This window comes from Helobdella robusta, assembly GCF_000326865.2.
Source record: "Helobdella robusta unplaced genomic scaffold HELROscaffold_17, whole genome shotgun sequence".
In the NCBI taxonomy this organism is placed as follows: domain Eukaryota; kingdom Metazoa; phylum Annelida; class Clitellata; order Rhynchobdellida; family Glossiphoniidae; genus Helobdella; species Helobdella robusta.
The window spans coordinates 496,939-517,301 of record NW_008703942.1 but is presented as its reverse complement, the minus strand read 5'-3'; the positions used below and the strand labels follow the sequence as shown (position 1 = coordinate 517,301).

The window sequence follows — 20,363 nt, the reverse complement described above, 5'->3', positions numbered from 1 at the left end:
ACAAATAAACTATTTTTATTAATTTTTCTAAATAAAATGTAAATTTTCACTTAAAAGATGCTGAAATAAGTGAAATTCTGAAAGATTGGAAGTTCACAAAGTTTAAAGTTTTATTCATTTAAATTAACAGGATGACGTGACGGAATAGACGAGGTCATACAGAGCGAAAATATAAGCTCGTCATGTCATTTGGAAGCGCATAGTTATTTCCTTTTTAAATAGAAAACTGGTAAAATAATGTAATTAATTTTTAAAATATTACAAAGATTCCCAATAGATATTCCAAATATACTATCTTTCATTATATCCTATTGTCTCATCTTTAAATTTATGGGTTTATTTGAAGTTGTGTGATAAAATAGGATATCCTCAAGTGTCTTTGCTGATTATGATTGATTGGTGATAAAGATGAGTTGTTTGTTACTTATTTATTATTATTTGTAACAGGCTTCACTAGCTACTAAACAAACGTTATTATGAATATATTTTATTCTCATATATTTACAAAACACAAATTCAACTTCATATAAACATTATGCGTAAATTTAAACGTGTAAGAAAAGGACAAAATCATTGGACTATTTCGATTATGTTTAAAATGTTATAAATTATAAAAATTTAATTTTTTAAAGTTATTAGATTTTCAACAATTAAAAGGGTTAAAAATAACAATTTTGAAAAAAAACCAAAATGACAAACCAGTTTCTTTTTGCCAAAGAGTTTGGAATAGAAGCAAAACCACCGAGCAGTGATATACAAGTAACCCTGAAGTAATATGTCAGTCACCAGAGCACAATGGTATGCTGCATGATGCAAACGTATTAGTTACACTTCAAGCGTCCAAATAACAAAAAAAAATACACAAAAAATTTTATTAGCTAAGTTGACGTATCACAGATTTATACATAAAGGTGCCTATAACATGAAACAATTTTTACAATCAATTAAAACAATATTCCCAAAACAAAATTCAGAAACACGTCGAAGCTGTTGAGTGAATTAATTGAGAAATGATGTACCAAGAAAAACATCACTAACTTTTAATGATCATCTCATCTGAGCAAGCAACATCAGGAAAGTTTTTGTGGAAACGTTCCTTGTGGGAGCGACTGGATCGTGGAACATCACTGGACTGTAATGCTTGTGAGTTATTTTGAAACTTCTCCGAACTGGAATCACTTAAGGGTCATTTTAAAATTATTTAACATTTCACTAACGTTGACAGTAATAAAAAATAGAAATAGAAATTGAAATACCAACATGGATAACAAACAATATCATAGTAAGAAGGATTGCTTTTTCATTTAAAAGCCTTTCAAAATCAGCAGTTTTATTTGTAAATAAATTTGTATACTTGTATTGAAATACCAACATGGATAACAAACAATATCATAGTAAGAAGGATTGCTTTCTCATTTAAAAGCCTTTCAAAATCAGCAGTTTTATTTTTAAATAAATTTGTAACACACCATAATATTCTTAGTATAAAAATTCAAATGAATTTTTACGATGTGGTAAAAAAATAATTTGAAAAGCATAAAAATGTATGATTTCTTAAATAGTAGAAAACAATTTAATGAAAATGTTTTGTGAAAATAAATGGTGACATAATATCATTTTATATCATTTTAACATAATACAAGTTTATATAATATAATACAATTTTATAGCGGAGGGATGTTGCAGAAAAATTCAGAATGGCCCCTCTATGGTACTTAGACTTGGAACGCTCAATGTTAGATCACTAACTGGCCGCAGCATGGAAATCGCAGAAATGTCGAGCGTAGAAGGATTGACATCTGCTGCCTTCAAGAAACCCGATGGAAATCGAATGGTGTCTGTCATGTCAACTCAGACAAAGAAAAATGTAAACTATTCTGAAATGATCAAAAGACGGCCAAAAATGGTGTTGGAATTTTTGTTTACTGAACACATATTTTAGAAAGAGGTTGGAACATCTCATAACATACAAAAGTGGACCATCGGCCACGCAAATTGATTTCTTCGCTGTCAAGCAACAACACCGAAGGCTATTCAAAACTGTCAAAGTTATACCTGGCGAATCATGTGTCGCCCAACATAGACTCCTTGTGGCAGACCTGGTTGTCGAACTGTCAAAATATAAGTCTAAACAAATGCCTCGGAAAATCAAAACGTGGAAGCTGAAAAGCAATATTCATCGAGAAAAATTTCAACAGATTGTCGCCACACAGTTAGACCACCAATCGCAAGCCAGTACAGATTGGAGTACATACAAAACCGTTTTGATAAACGCTGCAACTACAAAACGTCAGCATGAACGGGACACTTGGTGGTGGAATGACAGTGTACAAAATGCAATAGCTGAAAAGAAAGCTGCATACAAGCAATGGCAAAAATCAAAGTCTGTTGATGACCATAAAATTTTCCGTGAGAAGAACAACTATGCAAGAGGTCAAGTTGCACTGGCTCCGACAGATCAGTGCAGAGAGTGGCTCACTAAAAGCAAAGGTGAACAAATGAAATCTCTGTATCGTATAGCAAAACAAGCAAAGCGTACGAAAAAAGACATAGTTGGTGCCTCATGTATCAAAAACGACAAAAATGAGATGGTTCTTGACGGAACAAGATGAGATCAAGCTACAGTGGAGAGAATACTTCAACCGTCTGTTAAATGAAACAAATCCCATCAATGTCAACTTTGACGCTCCACCCATCGAAGGTCCGATTCCAGACATCACTGTAGAGGAGCTTACAGAAGCTTTGAAAGCTATGAAGGATGGAAAGGCAGCAGGGTTTTCTGGACTCATAAATGACATTATCAAAGCATCTGGTACTGCAGGTATCCAAACGTTACTACAACTTTGCCGTGAAGTGTGTAGAAATTGCTCAATGCCGACTGAATGGAACTATAGCATGACAGTTCCGCTATACAAAGGCAAAGGTGATCCATTGAACTGTTCATCATATTGGGGTATACGTCTGTTAGAACACTCCCTGAAAATTGTCGAGAAAATCATTGAGAGAAGATTAACGTCGTGCATCACAATCGGAAATTATCAATTTGGTTTCCTAGCGGGGAAATCAACAATTGATGCAATTCACATCCTTCGGCAACTGCAAGAGAAGTACCTCGCAAAGCATTAACAACTATCACACATTTTTGTAGACCTTGAAAAAGCCTTTGATCGAGTTCCCCGTGAAGCAATCAGGTGGAGTCTACGTCGACAACTCATTCCAGAATATCTTGTTCGACTTGTGATGGAAATGTATACGAATACTAAGACTCTTGTCGGCACAACGGTTGGAAACACAGATGCATTTGACATCGGCGTTGGAGTTCACCAAGGCTCGATTCTCAGTCCTTTGTTATTTATAACTGTGATGGAAGAAATCACAAAACCGATACGCACTGGTGACATTTGGAATCTAATATATGCTGATGATATCGTTTCAACAGCCACGTCTGAGCAGAAAGCAGCACAGATGTTTGAAGATTGGAACACCAGACTCGCCGATCATGGATTCAAAGTCAACATCAGCAAAACCAAAGCAATGAACATTGGTGAACCCATCCAATCCACAGCTACTGGACGATGGCCCTGTTCAGTTTGTAAAGCTGGTGTAGGTAACCATTCAATCAAGTGTCAGCAGTGTAACCAGTGGTGTCACAAACGTTGTTCAAAAATAATTGGTACTTTATCTAAAGTGTCCAATTTTGTTTGTCCTGCTTGCATCAATCCTCAACAACAAATTCGAAATAGCACTGTTTTCGAAGCCATTAAGGTAGAGAAAGACACATCGTTTCAATATCTAGGAGATGTTCTGGATTGTACTGGAACAGCTGAAGCTGCCGTTCGAGCACGCATACGTGCAGCCTGGAATAAATGGCATCTCCTTGCCTCTTTATTGATGCGGCGTGACATCCCACTACCACTACGATCAAGACTTTATAAATCTGTGATACGTCCGGTGTTGTTATATGGTGCAGAAACATGGCCAATGACAACCAAACTGGAACAACAACTTCAACGAACCGACATGAAAATGCTCCGATGGATGCAACGAATTAGTCTGAAGGACCACATCAAATCTACCGAAATCCTGCGTCGTGCTGGTTTAGATGATATAAAGGACGAATGCCGGCAACACCGTCTGCGGTGGTTTGGTCATGTCAAACGAAGTGGAAACAGTGCCATAACTTCTCTTGCAGATATTGAAGTACCTGGCACACGTTCCAAAGAAGTCCTGGTCGCAAACAATCGAGCAAGACATGAAAGCTCTAAATTTAAATGAAATGGATAAAACTTCTAATTTGGCGCAAAAAGTTGATGGCAAAGAAAACAACGTCCTACCTCGGGGAACCGGGTCTCTGGACGCAAAACAAAGATTGATTGATTTTATAAAAAATTGAATAATGGACTCAAATCCTATATAGAAATCCTGTATTGACGAATAACAAAAAAAATGAAAAAAGAATAATAATTCCCATGTTGTGATCATCTTCATTAGCTACATATTTATCAAGTTGAAATGCGCTCTCAAAATTTAATTCCAATAACAAGACGCCATCTTCTTCCTTCCCAGATGATCGACGGCATCACATCATTTGAAGTAATTGCTGACTGCTGCTGTTGGATGAACAATTTCTCAGTTTGACTGACATATCAAGGGCCATGGCAACCACATCTATGGCAACCACACTTCATTATCTGTTATCTACCTTTCTGAAAGCTGGATAGAACCATAGCAACATCGATTGGTCCGGGACATCCAATAACGTCAGTAGCCATGCCTTCTGTCACATTGCTGACATAAAAGACTTTTTAACAAGAAAAATTTTTGCTTTGGTTAATTTTAAAGTTTCTTGTTGAATCATTGATAACTTTCGATGCCTTTCCATATGTTCTTAGTTACAGTTATAAAATTCATGATTAAACGTTTATGAAGCTAATAAAGTCGAATAAATTAATGTTCTTAACCTCATTATCAACATCATTACAATCACACTGCTGCTCCAGACTTGAATTAACTTCTCTTTGTTTGGAGCTTGAATTAACTGTTTGCACTCAATAACATTAATGAGACCGTTAATGGTTTTTTAAAATATTCATGATGGAGACAATGTAGGTAATGGAGGCCATCTAGTTCTAATTGAAATCTCTTCACTATATAATTTTATATACGACTTAATAAAAAATAATGTTAAGAAATTGTATTGAATTTTCCAGAAGATTAATTTTGTTACCTTTAACCTCTAAACGAATTTAAAATATGAACAACAAATCAAAAATATAATGAAAAAAGAGCAATGTTCATGAGACATCCCTGTTTAGTTTCTATATCATCTATGTTGTCTTGCCATCATGTCAATCGACGTTTATATAACTGATGAATCATTTTAAAAAATACTAGTAAAAAAATAAAACAACAAAACAAAACAACTTACTTGTTTGAATTTTTTAAAAAAGATTTGTTTTTAGGAGCTGATGTTGACGGAGAAGAGGAGGTTGGTGGTGGAGTGACAAGAGTAGAAGGAGGTGTGGATGGATTGGTCGGTAGAATTGTTGGTGGTGATGTTGATGCAGATGCCAGCATTATGCCCTCATCAGCGCTCTTCGAATTCAACGGAAGAACATCAAACAAGTTATCATCCATGACACATTTTTTAGAACTTTTTTTTTTGCAGTTCCTGTTGTTGTTGTTCTGTTTTCGTTTGATGTTGTTTCCGTCGAGTTCCTTTTTGAAACCATTCATGCACAGGCACAAGGAGAACATGTTAGAGATAATAATTAAAATATAAATAAATATGAATATCCATGAAGCTTTAATTTAATTTCACGCTAGCAGCTGATTTGCTTAAAACAAAAAAAATAATTACAAATATTTTCTAGTGACAGAATTTTTATTTATAATAAAAATAGTAACTAATAATTATCACATGTGTTTCACAAGAAAAATTTTTAAAACCAACGAAATTTGAGATCAATGCTTTATGTTTATGGCATCATTAAGCAACAGATTCACGTGCTTTACCTAATCATAATCATCCATCTATCTATCTGTATATTTATCTATCTATCTATCTGTATATCTATCTATCTATCTATCTATCTATTTATATATATATATATATATAGATAAATATATATATATATATATATTTATTTTGACTCACAAATACATAATCATAAATGAGATATATTGAATTCATGCATTAATAATTTTCACCAAATAAAGTATGATAAACAAGATCATGTATTTACGCATATATAAATAAATAAAAGAAATAACGTATTTACACACACACACACACACATATATATATATATATATATATATATATATGTCAGGATTTAAATATATACCACACGTATGTGTACCTGCTTGTGGGTCATATATGTGTCAAAATGTGTGTGTTATATAAGGTGAATGAAGGCTTGCTAATAAAACGTGTATATAGAGAATGATGTAAAAAAATGCATGCTTGTATATAAATTGCATTTGTCTTTCCTTAACTTTCTACTGCTCTTAATAACTCTGCTTCTAAGACATTGTTGGATGTTCAGCATATCAACACATACACTTGCACATTTTATTAATTTCCACGCACGATCCACTTCCTTTTATAATTTGTAATTTTTTTGTAAAATTAAGTATGCAATCCTACGCATTTAGGTAACCCTCTCAAGTGTTCTAATCCGATTTCAACAAATATTTCATTTAGCAAATAATGATAGGCTAAACAAGTAGTTCACAAACAAACTTTAAACATGTTTATGTCTCTACATGCAAGTAGAGACATAAAACAAAATTAAAATTGAAAATAAAACAACAGTAGGATAAAATAGTTTAAGATAAACAAAAAAAATTAATCTCAAATATTATAATAAATTCTGAATGACCTAGGCAAACAAAAGAGAGTGACACTACGCAAGTGAGTGAATGTCATTGAAGATAAAATTTTTTCTTCTTGATAAACACCAATCAAAATGTGGCAAACGAGAGCACAGAGTCGGGGTTAGAGGAAGGGTTTATAACTGCAAATGTTAATATGTTTGTAGTTCGTTTTTTCGATGTTTCTCACTAAATTTTTTTGGAGAAAGTTTAGTTTATTAAAATTCAAAATAAACTTATGAGTTGCAAGTTGCACTGATGATGATTCATTCGGGATCGAAATATGGCCGTATTTGTGCCTGGGGATTTGTGAAAATGTTTATTTTGTGAATTAAAAAAAACTTAAGCGTTCTCCAAAACTTCTAGTGAGAAAAATCAAAAAAACTAACTACAAACAGAATAACGCCAAACATTCGGTAGGATTTAGAAAATATTGTAAAAATTATGCTCTATTACCAACAATTGCAAATGTGTATATAGGTTTACAATACGTGATTGTAATTCCTATACTAACTCAAAGTAACAGGATGTCCATTTTGCCATATGAAATAATTTAAGTCCATATTTTGTGACAGAAAAAAGTACCCAACAAAATTATTGTAGACACGTAATTAAGTACCGGTTTTGGTTTTACAATTAATAACTACTTTGGAGGCATGTTCATGTTGGTCATGATTGTGTCTGCTGAATGTGCCCCTGTGTGAATACTTGGGCATATTGACAATTAGCTATTATAATAATTGAGAGTATGAATTTTTTTCACTAAATATCACCTTTGATCTTGCAAGAGAAGTTTATATGGTAGCTTTTATGCTTGATCTGAATGAAATTATATTAATATATATATATATATATATATATATATATATATATATATATATATATATATATACACACACACACACACAATATTCTATAAATTCTACTGAATGTTTGGCATTAATATGTAGTTTTTAGTTCGTTTTATCGATTTTTCTCACTAAAGTTTTATGGTTTATAATAAAATAAGTTTATTTTGAATTTTAATAAACTAAACGTTCACCGAAAAACTTTAGTGAGAAAAATCGAAAAAACGAACTACAAACATATTAACGCCAAACATTCGGTAGAATTTATAGAATATTGCAAAAATTATGGTCTATTATATATATATAATATATATATATATATATATATATATACAATTTTCATTAAATTCTATTGCTTTTGTATTAATTATCAGTTTATATTTCAATTTTTTATTTTTCTTATAGAAAAATCAATGTATAAATTAATAAATAATACAATAGAAAGTAGCGATAGAATTTAATGAAAGTGTATATATAATGGTCGTATACCTAATATAAATATATATATATATATATATATATGTGTGTGTGTGTGTGTGTGTGTATATCATTCCTCGTTTATAGTATATATATATATATATATATATATATATATATAAATGATGTAGTATGGAGACTACGACGGACGTGATACAATTACTTATTTCCTAAAATCTCAAATGCCAGAAAAACTTTAGACTGGGTGTAGTCTAAAATTATAAAGATGATAAACACACATAAACATCTACTTTTTTTATGTAATATAGAAATAATTTTAAAAAACATGCATACACACACACTCACACTGGCGCACGCACGCACATATACATTCCATATACCAGACTTTTTGTTACATGATTTTTTTTTTGAACGTTATATTTTATTTCTCTATTAACAATACTCTATACAATATACTCTCTCTATATATAGAGAGAGGGGGGCTCTCTCTATATATAGAGAGGGGGGGGGGGGAGAAAGAGAAATATATATATAGCTTTGATGGGTAGAGTTCTATGCATGTTATTATTATTATTATTCAAAACAGCACGGGCAGAACCCCTTGCCAAACAAAAATATAGAAATTCGAAAATATAAACCATAAATAAATAAATCAGGTAATGTACATAATAAACTTATCTTATATATATAAATAAGATATGTTGGCTCTTGATTAATAACATAAGAAGAAAAAAAGAGAGTGAAAGAGAGAAAAAGAAGCATTGAATTTGTAAAACCGATGTTTATTATGATAAGACAATGACAACACTCGTATGATCGAACATACACTGACACATCTACACACCCACACACACACACATATATATATATATATAAATATATATATGTATATATATATATATATATATATATATATACACTTCTATTGCCGGTTTAACGTGTTCAGGTAATGAAGGACAAACAGGATGAGTAAGTAGGCTAATTACATTTCAAATTAATGGAAGAAAACAAAGATGAACCACAATTTCTTAGAAATAATTTTTTTCTACGAATCATTAACAACAAATTAATAATGAAAATAATTAAAACCATAACAACAACATTGATAATAATAAAGAAAACATTTTATTACTAGAAACTTCAAATCAGGTGGGAAAATAAGAAAAAAAGAATATTTAAAAGAGTTTAAATAATTAGAAATAAAAATGCTAAAAAGGTAATGTAATGTGGTTGTGGATAAATAGGTATCAAATGTGTGCCGACACAGGTGTAAATGAATGAGAAGGTGAGTGCGGCAGGCAGCCATCATCAATTTTCGCTAATCAGTTTCTTGTGTTTACAATTTTACCTTTACTCTTAAATTAATTGGGTAAAAAATTTAAAATAATATTCGACAGTTTTTCGCGAGAAAAATATATTTTATTTAAAAAAAGAAGAAAACAGCCAATGAAGACTCAATTATTAGTGTCATCATGACCAGCTTCGTTACCAACGTTATTTGATTCGTTAGGTCTATAGAAAATTATGAAATGAAAGTAAAGTTTAGCATACTTAATAACGAAAATAAGCAAAAACGTTGGTGGTAGAAATGATAAGTGAAGCGTCAAATGAGAAACAAGTTGAGTTTAATATCAGTTTTTATGGCTTCAATAAAAAGGCGCCAAAACAACTACTGAATTTCTGGCATAAATTAGGTTTAACGGAGATCATAAGCTAGATATTTTATTATGGCAGTCAAGGAGACAATAAGTATCAGGCAGAATAGAATTTATTAGCATAGCTACATTGTTTTCGTACTAAACGTATTTACATTTACGTCTCTCTCTCTCTCTCTCTCTCTCTCTCTCTCTCTCTCTCTCTCTCTCTCTATATATATATATATATATATATATATATATATATATAAGTAAGTATATATTTTATTTTTTTATTTAAAAGAAAGTTAAAATAAGTTAACAATATAACTTGTGGATGACCATCTACGACATAAAGTACGCAAATAAAAAAAAAAAAAAAACAGAAAATATCAAGTCGGTACTTTGACGAAACGTACAATTTATTAAAACAAAATAAAGACAGTATGAAAATCAGGCTTAGAAAGTAGTATAGGGCTCTAAAGTGAAAAGCAAATTTGCGAATTTTTTCAAAATAAATACAGATTAGTCAAATTTGATACATCCATGGAGACAAATTTAAACCATATTGAAGTTCCTGTATATTTTAAACTGGATGAAATTAATTTGAGTCGCATTTGACACCATTCAAAACAGAACACTATATATATATATATATATGTATATATATGTGTATATATGTATATATATATATATATATGTATATATATATATATGTATATATATATATATGTATATATATAATTGTTGGTAATAGACCATAATTTTTACAATATTCTATAAATTCTACCGAATGTTTGGCGTTAATATGTTTGTAGTTCGTTTTTTCGATTTTTTTCACACTAAAGTTTTTTGGTGAACGTTTAGTTTATTAAAATTCAAAATAAACTTATTTTTCGAATTCATGCTGCAAATACGGCCATATTTCGATTCCGAATGAATCACTGATTCGGTAGAATTTATAGAATATATATATAAAGAAATCTTTTTTGAAAATTATTAACCATCATTATTCTAGCATTTATTTCCTAACATATTCTGTGTCTGTGTAGTTTAAACTGGAGAATTGCAACAAAATGAAATTTCCACTTTATCATCTCATCATGAATGATAAAAACTGCTATTAATATCAATGAGTTATCAGTTGTAGTAGTAGTCAGCCTTATCAACCTTCTACTGCGTTGTGAGTATAACGTGAAACTAGGACACGATAAATTTCCTACATATAATCATGTCATGTACTGATTACCAATTCAGGTATTAAAAGCCAAAGCTGATTGGTTAACAAACATCAGAACATATATTGATCCACCAATAAGAGCATTGCTTCACAATGAAATGATACTCTGCTTAACAACACAATTTCTGTTGAGACATTGCAAATAATGTAAAAATGATTATTATCAGGTTTTTAATCAATTTTACAAAAACCGAAATAGTGAATATCATTTTGCAAACTATCCCAACTTAATTTTATTCTTAATTAATATTATAAAAAAAAGTATGTTAACATGTCTCAATGATAATATAAAATATTTGTGTGCAAAATAAAAAATGCAACGAAGCAACTTTTAAATGCAAGATAAAATTTTAGCAGGCAACAACATAATGAAAGCTATTGTATTCATAATCCAAATGAAAATATGTAAAATATACATAATGTGCTATGTATATTTATATGTTCAGATAGAGAGAGAGAGAGAGAGAGAGAGAGAGAGAGAGAGAGAGAGAGAGAGAGAGAGAGAGAGATCAAAGTATTTGCATGGTAGATATTGCTTAGAAGCATACTAATGTATGTGAGTAAGATAAAAAGATAAAAGTGACAGATGAATGAAACATAATTCAGGGAGAGGCAGAAAATGTCACAACAGTTTTAAGAGAAAGTACAACATCAATAATAACAAAAATAATTGAATAATGAAACTGAAGTGTGGTTCAATAATCACGCAACCAAATAACTGAAATGCTATGTGACTAATGGTTAAAAATAATTGCATTGTTTATTAATAAACAATGTAATTATTCAATCATGTGACTTCTTAAAGTACCAAACAAAAATTCTTCAGCTTTAACATTTCTGCATTAACACAAACAAACTTGGGGATGACACTTGGACAAATAAAACTTTAAAAATTAAAACAGCATAAAAGAAATGCTTCTTTTTGGTTTAATATTTGAAGATTTATTTACCGTATTTTGTGCTGTTTTACATTGTAAATCAAATACTTACACCCAAAAAGATTATGTGTAAAGATGAAAGAAGTTTTGAGAAAACAATCCAAAATTTCAAAAAAGAAATAAAAATTTGCATAATGAGTATTAAGAAATTATTATAATTGATAAATTATTTACTGTATCATAAACATTTCAATTTTTAATTAGTATTTTCCTCACAAATATGGCACATACAAGCAAAATGAATATTGATGGATCTCTTTACAATATTTTACTCCTTTCATTCATAAGACATGCATATTTAGAGGCCTAAATAATTTTGCTAGCAGGTGTATCAAATTGAAATTTGTCTGTAAGTATCAATCAGCTTTCTAGCTGCAGGTGTTAGATATAAAGCTTAGTGCTTGTATTGCTTGTATTTGTGATACCCTACATTTTCAAAAGTAATGGCAACATTTTCATGAAATGGCAGTTAAACCATTATTACATCTTTATGTTTTGTTTGATAAAAAAATATTGAGTTCAAAGATTTTTTCACAAAAGTGCCATGCCAAATAATTTCTTTTAGAGAAACAGTCTAAGAAATATCTAACCTTGCTTTAAAGCATGCAACAAAATGTTAAGCAATGCTTTTGTAGATTGCCCAAAGGAGGGAAATGGTTCAAAGCATCTGAAAAATCTTTAATGAGATTAAAACTACATTTTGTTGAATGCCCATTTTACATTTTATTTATAGCAACTAAAGACTACATACAACATTTGATTTAATTAATACAAAAACATAACAATCTATTTTGCATTGAAGGAACTAGTGAATAAAACTGGTATACATGTGTAAATTATATTTCATATAATTATCTATGTTTAGGTATTCTTTGAATTTCTATTCTGTGCTTGTAAATTATGTTTCATTACTTTGGTATTATCATATATATAAATGCAAATAGCACGGGGTTATATTTTATTATTGTTGGTTTTGTAAACGATCCTGGAATTTAATTTTTCTACTTAGATTAATAAATCAGGTTATTCGAAAGCAAACTTATACATGTAACTGGCTTGTCAACTTTTTAAATTGAGTTTGTGCATCTCCATATGCTCCATAAGTTTTACTATGCTTCTAAAGCCCAATAACATTTTAGCTCATAATTCATAGCCTAGATTGGTGCTTTATTAACAAACTAGCTCCTATGACATCAGAATATTTCTTAAAGTTTGTTTATTGCAGGCCTTTCTTCATAATAATCTCAATAAATATAGCATTAATTACACTGTACAACAATTTTAAGCTTTTGAAAAAATACAAAGATCAAATATGATTATCTTTATTAAATCAAATGTGCTGATTATGAATCTTATTAATCAGACACCATTGGAATTGGTTGTAAGTAGCATTATAAATATTGATAATTGAAAGAAACAGTGATTTTTGTATCAGATTTTGTTGTTTAAATTTTAATTAAAAGTAAACTTACTTCAATTTAATAAAAGGATATTGATGTTTAGACTTTAAAAAATCTTTCTTATTTAAATTTAGTCAAAGTTTTCATAAAAAAAAATTAAAACCTTGTTCTTGAAAAACAAATTAATACAGAGAACATTTTGCACATACAAGAAATATAACATATTGGTTCATTTATTAAAAATTCATCTTATTAATATAATATATTAGTCTTATCATAGTATAAGTCTTATACATTCAATTCACAGAATCATTTTTTGTCTCATATTAAAGAAAAGATTATTAAATTGAAATAGTTCAACTAGCTAGATAATAAGTTGGCATAGTTAGTGTAAACTTTAAAATAGTAAATTATAGGAAATCAGTCACACTTTTTTATACTTTATTTTATAGTTTTTTTTACTATACTTTATTATAGATTACTAACTTTGGTAAAGAAAGATATTTAATATAAACAAATAAATAATAAATAAATAAAATTAATAAATAGATAAGCTAGAATAAATTGCAAATGTCAAACCAAAAACTTGTTTTTGTGGTCGTATAGGTACTGGTACTTGTGATTGATTGGTTTTTTATTGGAAGCAGATTTTTAAATCTTTTAAAATTTAAATGTAATGTGTAATCGTAATGCGTAATCAATCAAATATTTTTTAATTAAATGTAAAACTAATAATTGACAGAAGTGTAAATTACTTAAATAATGAAGGGCGTACCTCACGTGAACGAACTAGCCATCATGCTAAGTTAAATCAATGAGCTCAGCACCTTCCGAGTTTTTATAACGCATTTTATTATTAAATAAAAGATGCAATTGTTAATTATTTTACATTGAAGCAAATCAACATAACGGCACTGGAGCAGGGTAGATGTTGCTGAAGAACAATGATAACTAAATGATAAACAAACGAAAATTTATTTAATAAATTTAAATTTCTTTGATTAGATAAAGAACATAATACAAGATATATAAAAATTTGTTACAACTCAACGTCCAGAAATTTTAAAATTTGTTCCTGTGTTAACAAATAATTTTGAATATCAATTTGCATCATCTGTCAAAGTAGTTTGTAAAGCAAGTGGCACATCTGATATTATGGACGATAAACACCAACAAAATTTTCTGTCAAAATATTACTCCTCTTCACCTTGACAACCAATTCCAGTCAGACAAAGCTAACTGAATCATATATTTAAAAATTAAAATAATAAATACCCAAAGGTACAAAACTGTTTTTACTTTCAAATCTCGCATTATTACTCTATTTAGAACATGCAACCGCAACAACATTATTTCGTCTTTCCACTCCGTCAGACTTGACTGACTTGACCAGTTAATATTCGTTTAATAATATCCTTTTGGCTTACCTTTATCTTTTAATCTATATCAGTCTGTCAAAACATCAACCCTCCTCGTCAACATACTCAGAAAATTCGTTATGTTTAATCGAGTTGTATTGTTAGCTAGTTTGTAATAAATCGCTTTCTCTTGCGAAATGAACTAGCAATTACGTCGCAATTGTTGAGAAGTTTTAATGTTAATGAAATGAACCAAAATTATAAATTAACATGACAATTGGTTATCTTTTATTCATCTTTTATTCTTTTCGATCAAATCACACAGATTAATATGAATTCTTTCAACCTCTTCTAGCTAACGAACTAAAATAACCCACTCACCCTAACTAACTTATATCTGCAGACTATAATTTTCCTCCTTTAATGCCTTAGAGTTGCTAAAGCATGGTGCTGCCAAACATTGTTATTCCCCAATATAGATCAAGTAACACCAACAATGGAAATTTTTTTTATTATTTCATCCTGTAGACCAAAAAATAAAAAGTAAAATGAAAGTATAAAAATAAATGAAATAATTCAATTTAGATTAAAATAATATAGTGTTTAAAACAAAATATTTGAATAACTAGTCATCAATGCTCCTGAGTAATCATGAGATAGTGTAGCGTGGAAAGTTGGTATAGATATGCATTCTTTTTTTCGCAGTGTGTTAACATGACAATTAGTTAAGCTATTACGTAAATTGTCGATTCTTCTCATTTTGAAGATAAGAGTTGTAGAAAAAAACCTATAAAACAAGCGATACTTCGAAACGATAAAACTTTTAAAATCATTGACAAAGTAGTTTTTTTAAATTACGTTATATTTATTGACTTTATAGAAATTGTATTATTTGTTTCATGGCGGATCGTTAGTAATTTCATTTTGTATTTGTAATTGTAACTGAGAATGGTGATGTCTGGTTTTATCTATTTGAGCAGATTTAACACTAGTCGTATCGCATTGTTTTTATAACTTTTTAGGCTATGCCTATGTTGTTTTTCCATTAGAAAAACCATTTTGTTGTGATGATACCAATATCAAGTACTTAAAATTAATTAACTTGGTTCAGAACAAAGCTCTGTTACTTGTTAATAAGCATGCACTTTGTCAACATTTCATTTATAGTTAGCAGTTAAATTATATATTTTTTTTGTAAAATGAAATTGAACAAAGGATAATTTTTCTGTCAACCTGGATCATCGTGTAATCGGCAGTGTCTCAACGAAAATGATTGAATTAAGTTTGGCTCTGTTCTGAAGTTTCTTTAAGATTTTTAGTGATTATTTAATTTAACGTTTTCAGGAATGAGAATGTCAACTTTCTCAGAACATTACACAAATGTTACTTTAAGGATTTTATTTTTAGGTTAGAATAGATAACAGTTTTTTTTCAAAATTTGTGTATGGCGTTTCAACAATTTTTTATTGAGGCTGCAAGGTTTATACAATAACCAGTAACGTGATAACTTTAGTCACAGCTACTTATGGACTAACATAACCAGTCCGTTATAGCCTTTGTTAGTAGGTGATGCAGAGTATTTTTTTATCCAGGTTGAGGTTAGTAGGGCGTCATGAATTAAAATGTTATTTGTGAATAAACTAAGTGTCTTGTTTTCTAAAGCTTTCGTTGAACAAGTATCAATCAAGTTGTCAACTGTTTGTATCCAAACAAGAGTATTATCAAAGCGGTAAAAACAAATGTTTGTCGATTAAATTTTTAGTAAATCATGATTGTCAAAAACTAAACTTGATTTTGATTATGCCCAGTAATACATGCACAACTCACCGGAAGAACAATTACTAAGACGGTCAGTGTTTAAATCTATAGATAATATCATTTTAAAGCTTTTTATTTTACTGTTTATTTTGCCCTAACGTATTCTTTGTATTATAAATTCTACTGGAGCAAAAACAGCGTTTACATTACGCATCTTTTATAAATGCTGCAAAGAGCCTTAAAGTATAAAAATTTACAGCAGTAAAACACCAAATTGTGATGCAAACGCTTCTACTCTTAACCGATTGTTTTACTTTTTACTTTTTTACAATTCCTGTCAAACACTTTTATGTTAAATGTGCTTTTGCTTTTTTCAGCCCTTTTGTCTGTAACTCTCTTATTTGTTCATTAATTATTTTTCCATCACTTACAAATTCAGGGAGGAGGGCTCTTGAACGTTTTGGAAATGGTGCCTTAAAGATAAATTGATTGATTTTTGAAATCAAGAAGCATAGATAAATTCCGTAATTCAATACATTGTACAACTCTTTTTTTTACATTGCCCTTAATGTAGCATAGCCATTAATGATTGCGAATGTTTAATTTATCGACACAACTATTTTATTTTTATCAGTTAAATTTTGAATATTTTTATTAATAGTTTACATGCATTAAACTATGAAACTATTAAATCTGGACAAATTGTTTGTTGTAGAACGTTTGAACACTTTAACTTCAAAATTAACAACACTCTGGCGTTTTATTATAATTTAACTTTGGATACTCATCAATCCGTTAATTTTTTTTATATATCTGTAGATTAAACACTCACTCATCTCAAACACTCGTACGTGAGTGATGTGATCTTTTTGGTTTATGTTAATGGAATCACTTATAAAAATTTGTAGGTATGTAATAATATATTCACATGCATACATTACATGTTCATTTGTATATGTTTGTGTGCGTAAATTAGAATAAATGTAAATAAACTAAGCGCACATTCTAAGTGGCGAATAATGAGTGCTAGTAACCGCTCACGCAATTTAACTGACAGCCGTGCTATGCTAAATATATCGTTGGGCATAGTTATCAACATACAACAGAACAGGCATCGCACAGGTGGGCTGCTCTTAATTTCCCACCGTCATTCTCAACCGAACGAACGCTCAAGCAAATGTTTAGATTTAAAAAAGATAAAATAAATGATCTAAAAACACTTAAAAGACGGATATATGAATTCAGAATGGTGTAGCAGAACAGATGAAGATGACGACGATGATGAAAGCAATACATACGATAGCGACGAGGACGATTGTAAGCGGTTTATAGATGAGATGCTCCATCGTGAACAAAATATAACACCAATACCTGCTCCTCGATATTTATCACAGCAGAAACAAGAACAAATTTCTCAGAATGAAAATGAGCAGCAGAACCAGCAAAAAAGTGTGCAACCTCAACAACGCAAGTTACAACAAACAGACTCTTCTAAACTCTGGCGCCGTAAAAATTTTGCAGATTCAAATAACTTTTCCATCTCGGAAGTCGTTGATGTTCCAGATGACGGCATTTTAATAAAAACAGTTAGTGCAGGTTTGAACAGCAAACCTCAACCGTTTAATGAAACATCGGAATATTTGTCAATTGACAGTTTGTCACAATTATTCTACCCAAGTACGTATCTGACAAGTTTGTTTGGACAGGATATTGTGTGTGGCTACGTTTGTGTATGGTAAATGCTGTGCTGGATGAGCTCCTTAGTGAACTCGAGCCTTCTTATTATTAATTTGGTTTTCTTGATTAATTTTGAGGAGCAAATAATAAATTGTTATTGTTAAATATGTGACTGAGTTTAGTTACTTATAATGCTGAACGAATTTTGAAACTCGCTTATTTTTGTGCACACAGCAGAAGAAATAGTTGGAACAGTTGTTTCTCTTGGGATCAACGTTAAATCTTTGAAAAATGGCGATAAGGTTTTGTTGATGGCAACAATGGGATGTAAAAATTGCGAGTTTTGTTCTGCTTTTGAAAATGTCCACATGTGTGAAAAACAAACTTTTTCTTTCATTAGTTTGGACGACCTGAACAACTACAAATGCGATTCTGTCGTTGTTGGTGAACTGTACTTGGTGTACGATTGGCAATGTGCAGTGAAACTTCCTAGCAAGGTTTTATAAATTATTAACACAACAATTCATATTAACATATAATTTTCATTCAATTTTTCTCTACAGATTCCAGATGAAATTGGTTGCTTGTTAGGTGGAAGGGTTCTGCAATTGTACGAGATCATTAAACGGTCGCAGCAATTCTTAGAAGAGTCAATAAGACGCAAAGGTTTCGCAAATTTCTTGTGGCTGTTGTTCGAAGACTCGGAAACTTCTTCACTTTCCTCAGCAGTTGCGTCATCGTCGCCGTCATCGTTAACAGCATCAACAATGCAAATAATGCACATATGGTGTATGTTTTTGATTAAACAAGTTTTCTGCAATGACAACATCAAATTCACGTGTGCCAGCAACTTGGTTTCTGTTATAAAAATGGCCGGTCAATGTGGTTTCGATGACGTCATAGAATTGGACTGTAAGATGTCCGATGATGAGGTCGTTCGAAGGATAACAATGGACGGATGCAACAAGATGGACATGGCGATCGTGGTGGATGGTCCCGATCATGTGATCGCCAACAACATCAGCACCCACGACGCAGCGTTGATGTGTCAGTCGGATGCGTCAAAACGGTCAGTATGTAAAAACTCATTCATCTCGCTGCAAATCGCCATGAAATGTTTGTCTCATGCCGGTCTGTTGGTTCTGACGAAAGACTCGACTCTTACTCACCTTTCAAATGAACTGGTTAAAATATTTTTTAATCATTTTATTACAGCATCATTCAGTTGTTTACGCTTTCATTTATTTTTTTACCGTTGAATGAGTAGTTAAAATCTATTTTGATTTTTGACAAAACATAAACCTTTATAAAGGTCAAATATATTCAATGAAAATTTATTCATTATGTGATGCGCAAATGTCTCTCTATTATGAAACTTTAATTTATGTGTGCAGTATTAAACATTTCATCTAACGTATAATTAGAACATTTTTAACGTTTTTAACATCATGAAAAAACATTCTTTCAAAACATCCAAAAAGGTTCAGTTGAACGTCAACGAACTCATCAACAGATCTTTGACTTTGAAGTTTGTAGGCCAGCAGAGTTGCAGTAGGGCCAGTTTGTCAGAAATGCTGGACATCCTATGTGTACAAGGATTGTGGTCGCACATCTTGTCAGCAGTTAACCTTATCAAATATTATGACGTCATGCATAATAAATATTTAACTTTGAAATCATTCAGTGATCGAACCAAAAAATTAGTAATTCAGTTTGAAGAATAGTTGCTTGCTAAGAAGTGTATCATAATGTAAATAATGTTCAATATTGGCTTATAAATTTTATTTTTAACTATAACTATAAAGATAGTACATTACCATTATTCTATTGAGTGTTGATATATATAATATTAATATTAATTACTTTTAAAATCAAATTCAACTATAATGATATATTTTAGTCGGTGCCTTTCAAAGTAAAGTAAAGCGAAGGTAAGATTTCTCAAGGAGAGGTCATCTCAAGGAGACATCTTGAGTTTAAAAACTTATGGAAAAATTTTAAATCACGTAATTATCGTAAAATAACACAGTAAAAAAGAAAAAATGTACGACAAATAGTAGGTATAACTAATTATCATTACTGTGATAAAGACATGCATGCAAGTCTACTATTACGCAATAAAGCATTTTTTAGCCAGAATATTAGTTCTAAGTCTCAAGAAGAATAGTAGAAAAACATGATGAATTAACTATGAAG

The 20,363-nt window shown here is 30.5% G+C and overlaps 2 protein-coding genes across 2 annotated transcripts; one reads left to right on the top strand and one right to left on the bottom strand.

Annotated features, from left to right (window-relative positions):
* Window positions 1-1,047: 1,047 nt before the first annotated feature.
* HELRODRAFT_170050 (hypothetical protein) lies at window positions 1,048-5,757 on the bottom strand (the record flags this gene model as incomplete). Its single annotated transcript, XM_009015875.1, has 5 exons — window positions 1,048-1,178; window positions 1,750-1,806; window positions 4,703-4,801; window positions 5,235-5,236; window positions 5,429-5,757. The coding sequence occupies 5 exons, from the start codon at window positions 5,755-5,757 to the stop codon at window positions 1,048-1,050; spliced, it is 618 nt and encodes a 205-aa protein (XP_009014123.1).
* Window positions 5,758-17,509: 11,752 nt separating this feature from the next.
* On the top strand, window positions 17,510-19,891 carry HELRODRAFT_170049 (hypothetical protein; the record flags this gene model as incomplete). Its single annotated transcript, XM_009015874.1, has 5 exons — window positions 17,510-17,612; window positions 17,718-18,167; window positions 18,402-18,664; window positions 18,731-19,351; window positions 19,649-19,891. 5 exons carry the CDS (start codon window positions 17,510-17,512, stop codon window positions 19,889-19,891), a joined length of 1,680 nt encoding a protein of 559 aa, XP_009014122.1.
* Window positions 19,892-20,363: the final 472 nt, after the last annotated feature.